The following is an 18,522-nucleotide window of genomic DNA, read 5'->3' on the forward strand; positions in this document are numbered from 1 at the left end:
ATGATACTATTTATGTCTTTAGTAGCCTTTAAGTCTTCTGACCGTTGCAAAGTGGTTTAAATTCTGAAGGCACCGTAGTAGGCATCATTTATAAAACGAAAGTGAGATGTTGACTTTAAAATATAAATTTAATTTAGTGACATTCTAAAACTACTTTAATTTTAGTCTTTCAAATACCAGAATGAGAAAAAAAAAGAAGGGAGGGAAGGGGAAGAGGGAAGGAAGCCAGTGGGGGAATTCATGAACAGATGAAAACTTGCCAGGGATTTTCAGCATTTGATTAGTATAGGACACCTGCTTCTTCTTGCTATCAACTAAAAACTAATGTTGTTACCAGTGGTTAACATTTTCTGAGAATTTATTGTTCCTTTTTGAATTTATTCTACATGATACCTTTATGAGGTGAGAGCTGTTATTTCTTGATTAACATATAAGGAAAATAAGGTTTAAAGGGAACAAATGATCTGGCCCATACTACTTTCCCACAAAAACAAAAACACCCAAACAAACAAACAAACAAAACAGACAAATGACCCTTGAAGATTGGCTTCAAAGTCTATGTGATTGATTCAGCACAGTGTAATGTTTCATAAAGAGAAGAGATGGGGAAGCCAGGCCTTAGCTACCCCTCTACCACCTGCATGAGAATTCTTAGTTCTGAGGATGAGCCTCGGAGGGTAGAGCCATGTGCAGTTCCTCCTACTGAACACTACTCAAGGGTACCACTTCTAAGAGGATGCCTCCCGTGTGTCAGGTGTATTCTGACTTATGCAAGGGGTTATTGCCTACCAATGAAGATCAGTGCTCAGGAATGGAAACTACGTGGGAACCTATGCTGGCCAAGTCTTGGCATAGCAGTAGACATGACTGACTGTCACAGTCAACACACACACACACACACACACAGAGAGAGAGAGAGAGAGAGAGAGAGAGAGAGAGAGAGAGAGAGAGAGAGAGGAGGGACAATACGTTGGGTGTTTTAGAGAATAAATCAGTTTCGTTGTGATTCACTGCAAAGTGTCTGAGCATAACTAAGGATACAAGCTGTGTCGAGAGGATCATTTGAATCGTTCTTATAAATTTGGGAGTATTGGGTTATCATATTCCAAGAATCCCACTTATACTTTGATGTCTTCATATCCGGGAAAGTATTGGATAATGTCTTCAACTGCCCATGATGTTGTGTAACAAAGCACCAACTGAATTCATTCTAAGGAAGAAGAGCCTTTTGACTTGGCCCAAGGCTGTTATTTTTCTATGAGGGGTCCTGGAAAGGGTCCTTAACCACAGTCTACAGCATCCTTCCTCTTCTGAGCCCAGTTGCTGTGAGTGTTTAGCTTGTGTCTGTTCAAAGCCAAGAGTTGTAGGAACATTGTATCTTTTGCAAAGAAAAGAACCTCTGTTGACTGTTTTCCCAGGGGAATACTGTGGTGCTTTTTAAGCGAATCATCTGCTTCAGCCACTCTCGTCCTTGTCTTTCTGTGAAGACGGTCTCATTAGTTCTATTGTTCTTTGTGCAGGACACAAATTGGGAAATGCCAGACCATGAATTTAAACTAAAATCACTGAACTAAACCACTCAAATACCTTTTCCTCAGAAGCTGAAGGGTTCAGGTCAGCCGTGGGGCAGTGCTGAGCGCCAGCTTTGGGGGGGGATTTCCTTTCCTGAACCCTGAAATCCCCACATCTCTTGCTCAGGTGGTTACATCACTGGTTTTGGAGGTTCCTGAAAAAAATGCCACTGAGACAGGGCACCCTAAATGTCTGGGACCTCACACAGGGTATAAGAGGAGAGAAGGTGGGGATCAATGTGCTTTCCTGAAGCTGTCGTCACTGGAAAAAGTTCCAAAGGAACAAGTGACAGCAAGGGCAAGAGACCAGAACTAACTTTCATCAGTAAAACAGAGAAGGGACCCTGATATAACTGGCAGAAAGGTGAGTAACAGGGCTTCTTCTTTGGCCCCCAGTCTTCCAGTCCCACAGCCATCAGCTCCTCACCCTGCCTTCTCAGTCTCCAGATTGAGAGGAAGCCACTGGAAGACCCCCAAACACCAGCATCTCCTCCGATAAAAGAAAAAGTCCAAGTTGATCTTGCTCAGAACTAACATGGACCAAGATGCCCCAGCTAAGCCCGGAGAACAAAAGGTAGCGTGGCTTTCTCCTGGAGGTCTGGGTCTTGCTCTATGCATGGGTAGCAGATTGCAGTAGCAACTGTAACTTGTGCTCTAGGGTTCTCCTCTGAGCAGGTAGGCTCCTGCCAAAGGCCAGAGGAGACTCAGGAGTTCGAGCCCCAGTATTTCTTGTCTGTACTCTCTTCTCCACTGCAGCAAAGACTTCTGAGTCTGAAATCTGGGTAGGACAGAGATAGCACACTTTAGATGCAGAACACATAGCCACTCAGGAGAGGCTCTTATTTTGAAGTGGAGGGAAATAAACATCAGGGTCAATTTAGCAGCCTCCAGCAAGCCTGGTGATACTGTGCACAGGCCAGACCATCCCAGGAATGAGGATGAAGGTAGAAGAGAAGAGAGATTTAGAGGCACTAAGTAAGCATGGGCAGGGAAGTCACACGTGATAAAAAAAATGGGGTGGCTGTGCTTCCCAGCAGGACTCAGGGAGCACAAGCTGCTAAACTCTAAATGTAGCTGAGGTAACAAAGATGTGGACTCCCAGACTCCTGCAGAGAAGATTCCTGAAGGCCATCAGCAAGGGGCGGCGTGACTAGAAACAGTCCTTTGAATAATAATCCTTCCAGCCCCAAACCAAGACTGATAAGTAGCTAGAAACATTTTATTTTCACACACCCGATGCTTCCTCACTGCCCCATGGAGACAGCTTTGCTCCTGAAACACCACTGGGCTTCAGAAAGTACCAGGTAGCCTAGTGATGTTGTCCTCTGTGTGAACTGTATTAGGACTTAGCACTGTGAAAACAATAGCCTGGGGTGTCAGCAGTGCAAGGAACCCGGATTTTGTGAATATCAATCAATCTGGTGACTAGCTGCAGCCACACCCTGGGAGAGCCTGGAGAGGTTAGGGTAAGTCAGGGAAGGGCAGGGACTGCTCTTACAGTCCCCAAGGGAGGGAACATGGTAAATTGTGGTGGGGAGAGGGCAGGAAGATGTAAGAAACCTGGGCCTTGTCAAATGAAGTCACAGTTTGTCTTGGCCCCTAGACAGGAGGGCAGCCAAGGACTCTAGTAGACATGGCTGAGCAGACTCAAGCCAGGTGACAAGTGGCTAGGAGCCTAGCCCAGAGGGTTTTTTTTTTTTTTTTTTCCTTTTCTCCTCTCTCTTCTCTTCTTCAATCTCCCATTTTCCTTTAACTCTTGCATTTCTCCTTCTTGGTCTCTCCCCTCTTTCATCCCCTCTTCTCCTTTGATTCGATCTTGCTCTACTGCCCAGCGACTTTTTATGGTATAATTGGGAGTGAAGAAGGTTCCTCGCCTCACTAAACCACAGACTTAAAGTCGGAGCACTGATCATTCTTACGGCTGGTCAAGCATGCATTCGTGTTAAAAGAAAAAACAGTGGCACCGGTAGGTCTAGAGAACTGCAGTCAAACACCCATGGGAATCCTCAGAGAACACAGAGGAGATGTATAAAGCACAATCCCAGTTTTCTTAATGACTGAGAAGTGAGCCCTTTGGGGTTCCCTGACAGAGCACTGGGCTCCTGTTCCCAGTAGCTCCCCACAGGGCTCACTCTCTGCTCTGGATCTGATTTCAGGGGGTGAGCATAGAAGGGTATGACGCAGGGCTTTCCTTTCAGTGAGCTCCCAAGGCCAGCGGGAGAATGCAGAAGAAGGGGGCAAATGGAGATGGGGAAGGTCCCGGAGGACTTTCTAGAGATGATGGCAAAGAAACAAGAAATGAAACGGCACCCTACAGTCAACGGGATGATGATTTAGTTTTAACTCAGTTGCACATGGACAGTGAAACAGAACCCTCCCCCCTGAAGGAAAGAATTCCTCTCTGCAGGGGGAAAGGAGAAGAAGAGCCAGGGGGTGATATCCTGCATCCCAGGAATGCTGTACCCCCCACAAAGTGTCTGTCATTACTGAGGAACTGCTGTATTTCCCCCAGAGATAGGGCAGAGCCCTGAGAGCCCTTCTCTCAGAGTTCAAACTTCACTTTTTATACTCTTTCAGGTCTTTGCCTCCCACCCGTTCAGAGCCCCCCTGGGGAGTGGGTGCTAGGGCTGGAATCTCACAGAGGGATTTGTCTCTTTTGATCACAGAAATCTCATGAGTAAGGGAAAACATAATCTCCGTGGCAGCTCCAGGGCAGTGCCTCACTTGCCAGGACAGGCAGTTCCCTGGCCCTGCCTTTCAGGTAGAGCTACCCAGCTGCTGGAGCAAACTGAGATCACACAGCAAGAGTGCCCAGCCCTGGACTCCCTGCCACTCTCTCTAGCTTCTCACAAGCCTCCCTCCGGCCTCTTGTCTTTGTCTGCAGGTCCCCAGCCTGAGGACAAGGTGGAAAATTCTTCTTCTTCTCATACTCTGCCTACTCCATGGTGAGTCCACAAACACCCAGGCTTCAGAGACTGTTGGAGACCTGACCGTGGAACTCAGAACCAATCAGGCAGATCTATAGCCATGGATCTGGGCTCGGGGAAATAAAGGCCTTGAGAGTTCAGAAGAGACTGCACTTCGTATGCTTAGCTCAATGATATCTAGACTACCAGCACACACACCACCTAGGCCCCCACCTCCACCCCTGCTCTCTTCCATTGAAGCGAATGACTGAAACTTAGCTGTTTACAACATGTTACAAGGAATTCCAAACACAAATGTTACAGGCTTCCCGTCCACTCCTTTTACAAACACTTAAGTGCCAGGCCCTGCACTAACAACATAAAAGTGAAGACCCTCTCCTACACATAAAGAAGTCAGTAAACAAAGGAATTAGGTGATTAAAAATATAACTGGTCACTTCTTTAACGCGTATTTACGAAGGGCTTATTATGTGCCAGGGGCTGAGGACAACTAACTTAGGGATAGAATCCAGTCCCGACAGTACTTGCAGCCTGGTGTGCTGAGGCAGGCCAGATATAGACCAGGCAAGAGGGTATGATCCTTTCTTCATGCAGCAATGCCTAAATTTTATTATGGTGGTAGTGGGGAGGGTACTGAAGATTATAGTGTGTGTGGAGTGTTTGTCAGTTAGACTCTAGTCCAGGGACTCCTTCTACAGATCAGTGTTGAATTTGTTAATGAGCGAAAGTATTGTAATAATACTATAAATAGATTAATCCTGTCTGGCTCATCGACAAATCAGTCACTTCTGTGTGATGTGTGGTGGGGAGCTCAGATCTTACTGTTCCTCAGGAAGGCACAGGGTCTCCCTGTTCACATACAGAAAACAGACCACTTTGCATCTCTGAGTATTCTAAACTTGACTGTTCTAAGGTCAGCCCATACTTTAATCCTCACTCAGAGACCTGTCCCTGTGTCCCTGCATGCCCACAGGCTCTGTGAGCATTAAGATGTGTAACCTCTGGTTCCCCACCACCAATACTGCCACTTAATACCCAGCAGATTCAGAGTCAGTGGGAACCCAGTGAGGATTGCTCTCTTACTCCTTGGGGTGATAGGACAGGAATTAGAGCTGACATCACACTTCTTTCCGAAGATTGAATTCATGGATGTTTGGTGGCACCTAATAACTCGACTTCTCCCTTCAACCAGGTTCGTCCATGACCCCTCCACGTGGAAGGCCCCATTCTAGATGGCTGCAGGCTGGCTCTCCCCAGTTCAGGACCCATCTCTACACTGTGGAAGCACACACAGTTCCTACCCCCCTTTGCTGCTGGAAGAACTCCCTTTCAGGTACAGCCCCTCTTCTCCCTCTCTCTGGCCACAGATCTCTGTCAAACCAAGTCCTATCCCAGTGTAAGGCCTGCCCCAACTGCAGGCCTCACTCCCACCCCGACCCCAGCCCCCAGTGGAAGTCAGAGCAACATATCACACTATGGTTGGACAATGATAGAAATGAGTGAGACCCTGCCCCCTCCCCCTCCATCCAGCAAGAAGCAGAGGCTTAGCAACAGGGTCCCCAGGTGAGTTAGTCCTAAATACCAGCCCATTCTCACATTTGACTAGTATAATCACAGTTGACTAGTTAATTCTCACAGCTGACTAGTATATAATTTAAATCCTTAAATCATTATGGAAGCCAAGAGCTACAGTCAGGAGCTCACCACTTGAGTATTTGAGGTATAGGTTCTTATTTTCGGTATTAATAAAAAAAGTGTGTGTATTGCAAGAATCAGTCAAAGAGTCTCAGTCGGCAAAGCCAAACTGCCGCATCCTCCTGATTAATGGTGGTACGGTGACCCTTTCAAATGTGTCGACTCTAGGACACAAGAATTCTCAGAATCTAGGATGTGAACAATTTAATAATAATAATTTTAATAATTTCAATGATGATTAATATTCTTGCCTGTTAATGATAAAGGTTAATGATAATGATATTAGTAACCTTTATCATGTGGTTTGTGGTATGTTGTTTAATTAAATCTTTATTGGTATTGATACAACCAAATCATTTATGGTTGCTACTCTCCTGTAATTAGACCTTAGGTCCCATGTAAGACACAAGCCACTTACAGATCCATCTGCACTCAGAAGGTGGCTGCCTTCATGCTCTGCTGTTGCGATCCTAAAACTCTCTTGTTGCTGTCATTGCTTTGTCTATGTTTTCTTTGTCCAATTTTTTAGCTTCACTTGTATTAATATAATGAATTCATAATGAATTATTAATATAATGAATTCATAATGAGCTTTATTGTGATATTTCATAAATGTATGTGATATACTTAGATCAAATTCACCCCATTCCTCTCTCTTGCCCCTTTCCATTCTAGCTGATCCTTTTCCTTTTTCTAAGTGGTTGTCTTCAATTCTGATGTGTGTGTGTGGGGGGGGGGTGTGTGTCTGTCTGTCTGTCTGTCAGTGTGTCTCAATTACCTTAATTAGGTTTGCTTACAGAGCATGAGTGAAAGGTTGTTTACAGGAGTATGGTCAGCTAACTAGTGGCTATACTAACAACTATTAATGACCCATAGATCCTCAGAGAGGCATACCTCATGGGACCTACCCCCTAGCAGGCATTAACTACCCATAGATCCTCATGGACAGTTGGGTCTCTTAAGTCCCGCTCATCTCCAAATTAGAATATTGGCTGACCTGATCTTGTGTCAGTCTTGAGTAGGTAATCACAGTGACTGTGAATTCACCCATCTTTATCCATCAGAAAGATTGGTGTGTAGTTTTCTTTGTCCTTGTGTCTCCATCTGGTTTTGAAATTAGGATAATGCTGGCTTTGCAGAGCGAGTTTAATGGTGTTCCTCTCGTTCCTGTATCACGGGATGCTTTGGAGCACTGGTGTTAGTTCTCTGAAGAGCTAGGAGAATCCACCTGTGACTCCATCGGGGCCAGGAGGATTGTTTACTCCTTCTTCAATCTCAATGCTTATCATAAATAGATTAGATTGTTTATCTCCTGGTTTAACCTTTTATACTTTATTAATTTTTATTTTATGCACTTTGGTCATTTGCCTGCATGTAAGTCTGTGTGAGGCTGTCGGATGCCCTGGAACTGGGTTACAGACAGTTGCAAGCTGCCATGTGGATGCTGGGAATTGAACCCGGGTCCTCTAGAAGAACCACTGAGCCATCTCCTCAGCCACCCTCCCCCCCTTTTTGGCTTAATTTTTGATAGGTCATATACATCTAGATATTCATTCACTTCTTTTGGATTCCAGGCTAGTGGAATATATGTCTTTAAGGTGTGTACTAATAACTTCCTGAATTTCATTAGTACATTTTGAAACACTTCCTTTTCCTCTCTAGCTTTATTAATTTGGTCTCCTCTTTCTCTTTGTTACTTTGATTGAGAGTTTGTCAGTCTTGTTTATCTTTTCAGAGGACGGACTCTCTGGTTTTACCTTCCTTTTTATTTCCATTCCGATACTTTCTGCTATGACCTTGTTGGTTCCATTCTACCTAGTGGCTTCAGATTGAGTTTGTTCTTGTTTTTCTAAGAGCTTAAGGTATATCATTAAGCTGTTTATCTGAGGTGTCCGTCCAATTCAGAGGAGATCGGGGTGGATGAGGATAGGGATCAGTTCTATTAATAGGTCAACTTTGAAAAAACAACAAGCTGGAAAGGCAGCCGGGAAGGAGAAAGTTGGGATGCTCTTATGGTCCAGATTCTAGAATTTGTTAAAGCTATGGAAGGCCATAACTAAGAAATACAAAGAGGAGGGATAAGAAAGAGACAAAGAAGAAAGAGAGGTAGGAGGAAAGAGAACGTGTGAGCTGTGTGTGGGAACAAGAGTAGAGAGCGGTAGCTAGAAAAACTGAGCAGAGAAGCATACAGAAAACTGTTAAAATCTAACTGAGCAATGAACAAACTAAGTAAGGCTATTATCGTATTATCACACACACACACAAATTAAAAATAAATCTTAAAAAGAAAACAAATTCTTTAAAATGATTTCCAAATTAACAGTAACAGGCAAGAAAGGGGAGTGTGATAAAACTAGGTCCGATTTTAAAATGTCAACTTGGTATTTATTATTTGTCAGGGTGCATTTTGAATTCACCCTGCCTCACCCCCACTCCTAAGACGTTTCATGTAAGGACCTGCACTGAGGCAGCTTCAGCTCAGACCTGTAGAAGAGACTTGGGGTTGTGCTGTCTGGGTGAAGTGAGGTTCTGACACAACTGTACTGAGGTCTGAGTCCCCTCCTTAGAGTTCTCTCTGTCTCCATGTTGTGGGGAGAAGGGGAAAGGGAGCCCCCAGCCTGTGTGCCAGGGTGTTGGGGGGCTGGAGGAGGTTGTTAGATGTTACTTTATGGTTCACAAGAACCTTGAGCAACTTCTTTGGCCTATGGGTCACTGACAGTTAAACATCTAGTCCCCCTGTTCATTCAGCTATTGCTGCAGAGGCAAGCAGATGTGAGGAAACCAGTTCTTTGGTGGTTTTCACACCTCTACCCAGGTAGCTTAGATAAACCAGGTGCTGATTCTGGGACATATCTGTTTGCATCCCTGTGAGCTGGATATCATTCGTTTTTGAGGCGGGTCTCACTATGTAGCTTAGGCTGGCATTAAACTCAAAACTCTTCCTGCCTCAGTCTCTTGATGAGTTCACACCATGCATTGTCATACTCAATCCCATCTTGAAACAGAACAATTTGGACAAGGAGTCTTGCATTTTCCTTTTGTATTAGGGTCCACAAGTTCTTTAACTGTTCCTGGTAAGGGGATACAGATCAGTTTTTCTGGGATCAGAAGCCCAGATGTGTAACAGACTACCAGTTACTCACATCCCAAACTGAAATGTTCAGTGGCCTTTGTAAGTGTATAGGAAGAAATTATGAAGTCAGTTTCTCCAATAGCCCAACAGGCAGCCATCCCAACCTCCTAAGGGCAGGCAAAGAACCATAGAAAGGCTGAAGAGTTCAGTGTAAAAAATGTTTTGGAAGAATGGGCCACTTTCACTCCAAATCATGTGAGGGAAGGAACATGTAGAGAGGAACCAAACAAATTTGTCACATATACCAGGCTTCTTCTGACAGAAGGACAATGTGTGCTTCCTTTGACCTTATTTGGGGCCCTCACCAAAAGAGACATCCACAGGGGACTGTGGCTGCAAAAACAGGTAGCCACAAAAGAGCAGCAAAATGAGAAACCATTCTCAGAGGAAGGAACTACCAAAAGAAGCTACCAAGAGAGAGAGAGAGAGAGAGAGAGAGAGACACAGAGAGAGGATAGATAGATAGATAGATAGAGATAGATAGATAGATAGATAGATAGATAGATAGAAATAGATTATAGATAGATAGATAGATAGATAGATGATAGATAGATAGAAATAGAATATAGACAGATAGATAGAAATAGATTATAGATAGATAGATAGATAGATGATAGATAGATAGAAATAGAATATAGACAGATAGATAGAAATAGATTATAGATAGATAGATAGATAGATAGATAGATAGAAATAGATTATAGATAGATAGATAGATAGATAGATAGATAGATAGATGATAGATAGATAGAAATAGATTATAGACAGATAGATAGAAATAGATTATAGATAGATAGATAGATAGATAGATAGATAGATAGATAGATAGATAGATAGATAGACAGACAGATAGACTGACTACTTTGGGCATTAGCCACGCACAGAAACACTGTCTGATGCACCACCATCCATTTCTCCAAGCCAGACCTGGCAGATGCCCAGGTCTCAGCTCTGAGCTGCAGAAGAAAGCAAAGAGAGAGACCCAACCTGCACATCTTCTCGATGACAGTCTCCAAGGCTAGCGGGAACTAAGGAAAAGCCTTCAGCTAGATGATACACAAGTTTCAGTCTGTTATTGTAGAGTGAAAAATTATAAAGGCCATTTTATGAAATATGTGTAGATTTCTTTGCCCTTAGACCTGGGCAGAAAAGTGCAGATTCCAGAACGAGGAACTGAAAATAAGATTTCAGGCTTTCACTTTCCCTAGGGCACATTCTTGGTGGAGAACATTATTCCCTGAATCAAGCCTCAGGCAGTAGGCCTGCCTATGGGTGGAAAAGGCCCAAAGCAGGAAGACACATTCCTGACCATAAAAAATACAAGCCATCTAGGTGGGGCTGTGACTGGAGGAAGCGAGAAATATTTTGTAATGACAGTATAGGGGACAGTGACTTGGTAAGACCACATTTTTGAGAAAATGATTGTACTGAGTAATTTCCATGGCCATTAACCTTTTAGGGTGGGTTTTTCTGGAATGTTTCACTATTCTTATGGTATGTATCCTTGGCAACCCCTCACCCCCTCCCCACTCCCCTGGTTTGTGGTTTTGTTCTTTAAAAGACCCCTTACCCATCACTCTTGGCCAAACCTTGCTCTTGCAAGAGAGCTTGTGGTTTGACCTCTGGCCATTTCCCTAATAAAGCCTCTGCTGTTTGCATCCAGGTACGTGTCTTGCGAGAGTTCTTGGGTGGCTGCGATTTCCCGAGACTTGAGTGAGGGTCTCCCTCACTAATTTGGGGGTCTTCATTATCACATCAGGCTGAATGCATAATGTTAGGCGAGACTAGACTAGGCTTTGTATGCCAAGAAAGACAATGAAATCTACTATACACAAGATTATTCCAGGTGTCTCATTAAAGAGCAGAGAGGTCTACAGAGACAGTGGAAAAAGTAAGTAAAATAATAAACTCTGTTTCCACCTACACCTTATCAAATTAATGTCTTCCTCATGCTGGTTTATATGTACTCTGATTCAGCTAAATATTGCCAAAGCAGACATAGTTGCAATACTTCTCTCCTGTGTTCTCGTGCCAGCTGTGTTCAAGCATGCTCAGTTCTGGTCTATAGAGAAGTGGCTAGCCTGGGAAATGTCAGCCATTGATGTGGAAGATTCACCAACCAAGTGGAGGGAAGCACAGTGATATGTGCACACTAAGGAGCACTCTTCTTTTATGTGCCATGAAGACCAGCGAGCGCCCTCTGTCTGTAGTGGCCTCTTCCTTCTTACAAGCATATAGATGGAGATTGGTGAAATGAATGCGGGTTCTAGACTTGTGTGGCTAAATACTGGGTAAGACTCTTTGTGTCCATTTGGGCAAGGCCTACTTCCTCAATGGCTATGCTCTTCAGTTCTCCAGGTCACCTTCACAGCTGCATTTTCTGACCAGTGGAGTTGGTAACTAACTCTCCAAAGGTGAGTATAATTGCTTCTCCCTTTCCTTTGACAACTTTCTCTGCCTGCAGGTACAAATGCATTGAGAGGCCCCAGGCTGGTGACTGGGAACACTGGGGGAGCTGTCACCATTCTTTGTCATTACGCCCCCTCCTCAGTCAATAGGCATCAAAGAAAATACTGGTGCCGCCTGGGGCCTCCATTGTGGATCTGCTACACCATCGTGTCCACCAACCGATACACTCACCCCGACTACCTTGGGCGTGTGGCTCTCACTGACGTTCCACAGAGTGGTTTGTTCATGGTGAGGCTGCTCCAACTGTCCCTGGATGACATGGGACTTTACCGCTGCGGCATAGGAGACCGAAACGACATGTTGTTCTTCAGCATGAATCTGACTGTGTCTGCAGGTATGAGCTGATGGACGGCTAAAGGGCCAATTTTTGTAAAGCCAACATTCAAAAGAAATGAATACAAAAGAAGGCTTAGAAGCCCAAGAGAGCTTCAAGCCTTAGGCAGTAAAAGGGGGGTAGGGGAAAGGCTCTAGGAAAAAAAACTTTTGTTCTAGATAGAAGTCATCTTTAAAAAGGCAGATAGCAGGGGAAGGTGCCCAACAGAATACACACAGGGTCTCCTGCCTGGTCCTTTCTTCCATGGATGTTGAAGAATGAATGTTTGAGCTGTGTTCCAAAAATGCTGTGACCTAGACAGTATTTCTCTGGTTCCAGACAACTTGGTGTTCAGTCATACAGTCAAGACGTAGCACTGCTGGGTGCTACATGGGAGGACAGGTCTAGGGCTAGACAGTACAGTACAGTAGCCCCTTCCCTTGCTGAGTCTCTCCACAGACACCTGACACCTCCAAGGCTCTCTTCTAGAGGCTGGATCCAGACTCATGGGTGGAGGTGTAAGGATAGGATGTGCCCCAAAAAGGTTGCTCTGCAGAATACCTAGTTAGAATTCGTCTTTCTGGTGAGCAGATAAATCCCTTTGAATGCTGCAGTCTACTTGTCTGATGCAATCAGAGGCTTCTTTACCCGTTTGTGACTAGTAGCATTCGTAGTAGATGAATGGGTAGCTGAATAGGGAGTATGCAGGCCTGCGGGAAGAAAATAAGAATAAAAATGTGAATATTTGCAGTAGAATAGAAGCGGGTTGGGATACCCTCCTTTTTCATTTTATCTGACATTTTGTCAGAAGATCACATCTCTTAGTGTGGTGCATCCTACTTAGCACATGCTTTGATCAAATACCCTTTGCTGAATCTAGTAGGAAATCCAGATAGCCTTCCTACTTGGCCTTTCTCTGTGTGTGTCTACACAGGTTCTTCCAACACCACCTATGCAGCAGTTCCAGCTTCTAGTGAGCCCATCACAGCATCTCCTGGAACAGCATCCTCAGCAGCCAACAGATGGACCTCCGGAGCCACCCAGATCCTAGAGGGCCAAGGCTCAGAGTGGAACAGAACAGCTCCAACCACAGGTACAAGGAAAACTACCCCTTCCGCCAATGGAAGACAAACCTTAAGAACAGCCAGGACAACGGTTCCAGGAACAAGCAGCAAAGAGGAGGGTTCTATCAAGGCAGCAGTCCCCACTCCAGAAGGTCCATCTCCAAAATCAAGAAGCATGTTCAATACAACACAGGATGTTTGGATGTGGAACACCAGGAACTCGGTAACAACTAGCACTACCACAAGTGAGGGTAGGAGGCAAGGCACAACTCCAGAGACTGATGGGCCACGAGATGAAACAGACATCAGTGCATCTCCAGATGCACCTAGGAAGACCACAGGAACCACGAGGCCATCGGTCCTGATCTCAGAGCATGTGACCTGGGAAACTCTCCAAGACGAAACAGAGGTGTCTAAGCAACAAATGCTATACTCCCTGGAGGAGTCATCACCAGCTCCAAGTGCACAAGCCTTGAATGCTACGTGTATGGAAATGGCATCTGAGGAAGGAAGCAGCCTTGATGGGAGCCTAGAAGACACTACTGAAGAAAGTAGTCCCCTAACACCAAGCCAGCTTTCAGTAGCAGGACCTACGTGGGTTTCTGGCAAGGGGTCATCCATGAAGAGGTAAGCCTTGAGTCCTTCTTCTGGGTTGGGGCCCCAGGTCTGCCCTGTTTCCTGGCCAACTCTTCCTTCTGCTGACTTCTTTCCCTTTGTAACAGACCAATCAGTAAAGGGTGGGATGGAGCAGATAAGCATCAGCTACCGTCCTTCACACCTCAGAGCCCACACTGTGATAATTCTACCTGGATGTTTTCCAGTGGTTTGCAAGCAAAGCATTTAGATACTTAAATCGTATCTAAATGATACGATTAAGTAACTTTTAGGCTGTAACCCTTGGGGACTTTCTGCTTAATGTGGGGAGCAGAACTCCAGAGAAGGGACATAAGTTGTTGAAGGCACAAGGAAAAGATGTCACAGAGCCAATTGCCTGGACCAACGTCCTGGTTCTCTCTCAATATGGCATATTGCCATCCATGCACAGGAGGGCGGAGTGAGACAAAGGACTGGGGCTTTAGGAACTGAAGAGAACAATTCTGCTGGGAGCCAGTTACAGGGACAAGGGTGCCCAATTAGCCTAGAACCTGGCTTGTCCACCTGTGAAACACAGAGGTGAGCTATCAGTCTTAATACTTATCTAGTTCTGACCTCTGTGGTTCTGTACTCATCTCTTTCTCCAATTCCTCCCCTGCAGTGCTTTTACAGAAGGAGAAAGCAACTCTCGGATCCTGACTCCAGTCTCCACTGTGCTGGCCCTGCTTCTAATTGCTGTTCTGGTCCTACTGAAAAGGAGACTTGGGAGAGAGAGGACCTGTGAGTTGAGCTTAAGTAACCCAAGTCTAGGGAAAGAAATGGTTCCTTCTACCTGATAGCCTCTGGGCTGGGTCGGGTTATATCGAGTGGCTGCACTTTTGGATGTTGAAATGCTGAATTCTACTCTGAAGCATCTAACTGTGCTTGGTTGTGGCTTTTACACTTTTGACTCAGTGACACTCCTTGGCTTAAGGAGATCTTGGAGGATGACAAGAATTATTGACCATAGGTATAGAGCCACATTAGTAACCCTGGCAGCAGAGCACAGGAGAGCACACGGAGTCCTGGGGCCAAGGGCTGCGTCTGCATCCTTCTGCTCAGCCTGCACTGTTCTCATAGTAATGTCCCAGGGATGCAGATTCTTGATGTGAATGCTCCATGGTGTGTGGTTTTGGTAACAAGAGACTGATGATTTCTGGGAGCCAATAGGAGAGACTGGGGTTCTCAGAGACAGGGACAAAATCATCTGGACCAATCATTATTGTCCTAAGGGTCCAGCCACTAGACTTCTTTCTTGGGACATTCTCAGAAATTTACCTCTGGTTCTCAGGAAGGCAAGTTAAGTTAGTATGTCCACCCTACAATACTCATAGCCTTCTATGTGTCTCTATGCAGCTCAGAAGACAAGAAGGGTACCAAGGATCACTCTAATTCAGATGACACATTTGCTACCAGATAAACTCCCTGATGAGGGAAAGAACTTGCAGCAGAGTGACCTTCTTCCTACCCAAACCAGACTGACCGTCCTGGAGAATGACCCAGGACCCTGAGGGTGGAAAGGTGAAGAGCTCAGTTACCATGGATGCAGGACCAAGCCCAAACAGCCCTGTGACTTCATCCCCTTCTTGCTTTCCTTCACCCACATGAAGCTAACTGAGTTCAGCCTCCACCTGGAGACACAGGGGCCTACCAGCTTGGGCCTCAGAGGGTCAGGCATTCTCCAAAGCTAAAATGATGACAATACAAGGACTCGAAGAAGGCTTCAAGAAAGGGCTCATGGTCTGGCTGTCCCTCAATTGCCTAGCCTTCTGCCCCTTACAAGCTTTTCTTTCAGATCGGGGTGTGCTGGGGTGGGATATGAGAAATCTCCATTAACAGCAGTGTGGGTCACTGTTGCCTCTGGGCATCTTTCCTTCTCTCTGCCTGCTAGTAGTAAGCCTGTTGCTCATGCGTAACAGTGTTCTCATACACCAAGCTCGCCTGAGCAAGCACAGCCATAGCTCCTTAAGGACACTAATTGCATTTTATCTATTTCACTGCATCTCCAGTGGGACTTCAGCAAATTAAACGCCCATGACTGTTTGGCTGGGGATGACATGGACTTGGAAGGCACTAACGATCCTCCAGGCAAGAAGTCTGAACATCCTAGGGTCTCCATTCATTTTGTTTGGGGATTCACTAGATGCTTGTGTTGGTGGGTGGTTTCTGCATGAGACAGGAGGAAAGAGCATTCACTGTTTGTATTGTGTCTCCCTATTTGACTCTGCTCTCATTACATTGTAGATCTTTTGGCTAGGTCAAGATTTTCTGGGATTTCCCTAAATAATGGAAGAAGAAGGTACTTTTCATTATCAATCTCCTCTTGTTCCACTGTTTATGAATTGTTGGTATCAAAGGCTGTGGACAAGGCTGGGGATGCTTTGGGAAAGACAGAAGGACAAATGAGAGGAATTTTGTGTGGATTCTGTCTTATAACCATATCTGTTGGGGGAACTTTTGCCCACTGTTGACCCTACCATCTTTTCAGGAGTCGCATTTGGCATTTTCTTTGCCAGACAAGCTAGCAGGTGCTCTCTCTTCTGTACTTGGGCAATGCAGGCACTGAACAACAGAAGCTGTGGGGGAAGAAAAGTCCCAACACCAACTTAAGAACTGTCACACTAATGTTACCAGAAGGTTGCCTTGCCTTCTAAGCTGTCAGTGGCATCAAAGTCCTTCAGAAATACCTATTCACAGCTCATCATGACTTCAGATACTGTACCAAGAAAGCCGAGGGAAATATCCTCGGGGCTGATAGGAGACCTGTCATAAACAAGTAGGCAGAATGATTGCATCTAGCCAGGTAGAAGCAGACATTTAGATGCTTAATCCAGAACAGTGGTTCTCAAGCCATGGGTTGTGACCCCTCTGGGTTGTCAAATGTTCTTTTCCCAAGGGACACACATGAGATATTCTGCACATCAGATATTTACATTACAATTCACAACAGGTGTTAAGAAGTAATGAGAGAAAATTAAGTTGTAGCTCTAAAAAGTTTGGGGAGTTTAGATTAAACAGATTCTTACATGCAGGGCTTCTCAGAGCATTAGCTATCCAAGGGAAAATACTGAGTAAATGAGAGGAGGAACAGGATGTATGCCGGGCTGTTGTGCTTGGCAAAGCACTCTCATTGAACTGGATCTCCTCAGATCATCCATTAGGAAAGTCAACACATTAAAACAGGACACAGTCAACTTTTCCTCCAAGAGCCACACAGCAAATACCTTAGATTTGACAACTCAGAAGCCTTTGAGGCAGCCACACAGCCCCACCTCTTAGCTAGAGAGGGTGTACAGACCACTGGCTATTCTACATTCCAGCAAAACTTTCACAGAAACAGGAAGCTGCATTGGGTCTTCAACCATAATTTGCAATGCCTATATTAAGCCATAAAACTCCACAAGTCTGTATATACACACACACACACACACACACACACACACACACGCACACACACGTATGTGTGTTGTCTTGTTTCACTGCCCATCTTAGTAGAAGAGAGGAATAGGAGGAAATGGGCCCTGACAGTGAGATAGTGGAGCCAGGGAGGTTTCCAGAAGTCGAAGTGCTTTAAAGGAACCTCAGATCTACCTCTCAGGAGAGGCTGCAGAGGATCAGTCTCTGGCCCTGGTGTTTGGAGGGAGGCAGGGATAAATATGGGCCACTTCCCTTTCCGGGTTCAGGGATGCCACTGATTTTCACAAGATGAAGTTGGGTATCACTCTCTAACACTCCCCTTTCTACTTAGTAATGTAGCTAACTCCTCATTCACATGTCTCTACACAGCTCATTCTATATGCATTAGATACCGTATTTCTGAAGGTAATTGTGGCCATCCCCATCTTAGGGATGAGGGAACTGGTAGAGGAATCATCTCATACTGCCAAGGAAAAAGCAAGCTGGGACATGTGGCCCACCTGCAGTCTCCATCCTTAATCACTACTGTTTCGTCGGCCATCTTGTTTGTATTTATTGATAGTTGTAATCGAGGACACAGTAAAGAAACCACTGAAATGACTGCTTCATGATGAGAGAGAGAGAGAGAGAGAGAGAGAGAGAGAGAGAGAGAGAGAGAGAGAAGAGCCAGAGGCACTTGGAAAAGTCAAGAACGGAGAGAAAAAGCAGAGTGGACATGGCCAGAGCTAGGGAAGCAGGACTAGCAGAGTATGGGAGAAAATATGGAAGCTAGCACACTTGGGCTTGGGTTAGGGAAAACCTTGCTGTTGTATACAGGACACAGAGGTATGGAGAAGAAGGGTGCTTATGAATTGCAACAGTCTGAGAGCTAGCCCAATGGAGAAGGTGAGGGCCAGAAGGCTAACACTCACTTTGAAATGCATAGCAAGTATGTGTGACTAGGGACTATAGGAGCCTGGGGCTAGCATGGGCTTTGGTATGTATCATTGTATGTCAGATGTTTCATCTTCCCATCCTCCTGGTGGAAGGGCAGATAGTTACGATATGTACCTCTTTCTGGTGGACAGAAACTCTTTCATGCATTCCTGAAGAATGTTGACAGTATCCTTCAGTAATCCTATACTTCAGCGAGCCAAGAGGGTCATTTCTGGGTATTGCTTTTGGAGTTTGGGGAAGTGGAGTTTCCTCTGGACCTGACAATAACCTTGTCTTCTGGTCAGGTGTTTTTCCTGCATAGAGTTTCATGAGGTTGCATGTTTCTCTCCTTGAGACTCCTGTGTGGGAAGTTATACAATCATTT

At 45.1% G+C, this 18,522-nt stretch overlaps 1 protein-coding gene and 1 long non-coding RNA gene across 3 annotated transcripts; one reads left to right on the forward strand and one right to left on the reverse strand.

The window, feature by feature from the left end:
- The first annotated feature begins 1,825 nt into the window (after positions 1 to 1,825).
- Fcamr (Fc alpha and mu receptor) lies at positions 1,826 to 17,819 on the forward strand. 2 transcript variants are annotated; one of them, XM_034513524.2, is made up of 8 exons: positions 1,826 to 1,935; positions 2,012 to 2,145; positions 4,456 to 4,516; positions 5,691 to 5,831; positions 11,791 to 12,129; positions 13,043 to 13,799; positions 14,428 to 14,546; positions 15,162 to 17,819. In XM_034513524.2, the coding sequence occupies exons 2-8, from the start codon at positions 2,107 to 2,109 to the stop codon at positions 15,314 to 15,316; spliced, it is 1,611 nt and encodes a 536-aa protein (XP_034369415.1). In that variant the 5' UTR covers positions 1,826 to 1,935; positions 2,012 to 2,106; the 3' UTR covers positions 15,317 to 17,819. The 2 variants fall into 2 exon arrangements, with proteins under 2 accessions (XP_034369415.1, XP_076797231.1); XM_076941116.1 differs by lacking the exons at positions 1,826 to 1,935; positions 2,012 to 2,145; positions 4,456 to 4,516 and adding an exon at positions 4,983 to 5,070.
- On the reverse strand, positions 12,176 to 13,381 carry LOC143443650 (uncharacterized). Its single transcript, XR_013112801.1, has 2 exons — positions 13,242 to 13,381; positions 12,176 to 12,818 (listed from the first exon to the last, which is right to left on the reverse strand). It is a non-coding gene; the product is annotated as an uncharacterized LOC143443650 (long non-coding RNA).
- Positions 17,820 to 18,522: the final 703 nt, after the last annotated feature.

This window comes from Arvicanthis niloticus, chromosome 10, assembly GCF_011762505.2.
Source record: "Arvicanthis niloticus isolate mArvNil1 chromosome 10, mArvNil1.pat.X, whole genome shotgun sequence".
Lineage (NCBI taxonomy): Eukaryota > Metazoa > Chordata > Mammalia > Rodentia > Muridae > Arvicanthis > Arvicanthis niloticus.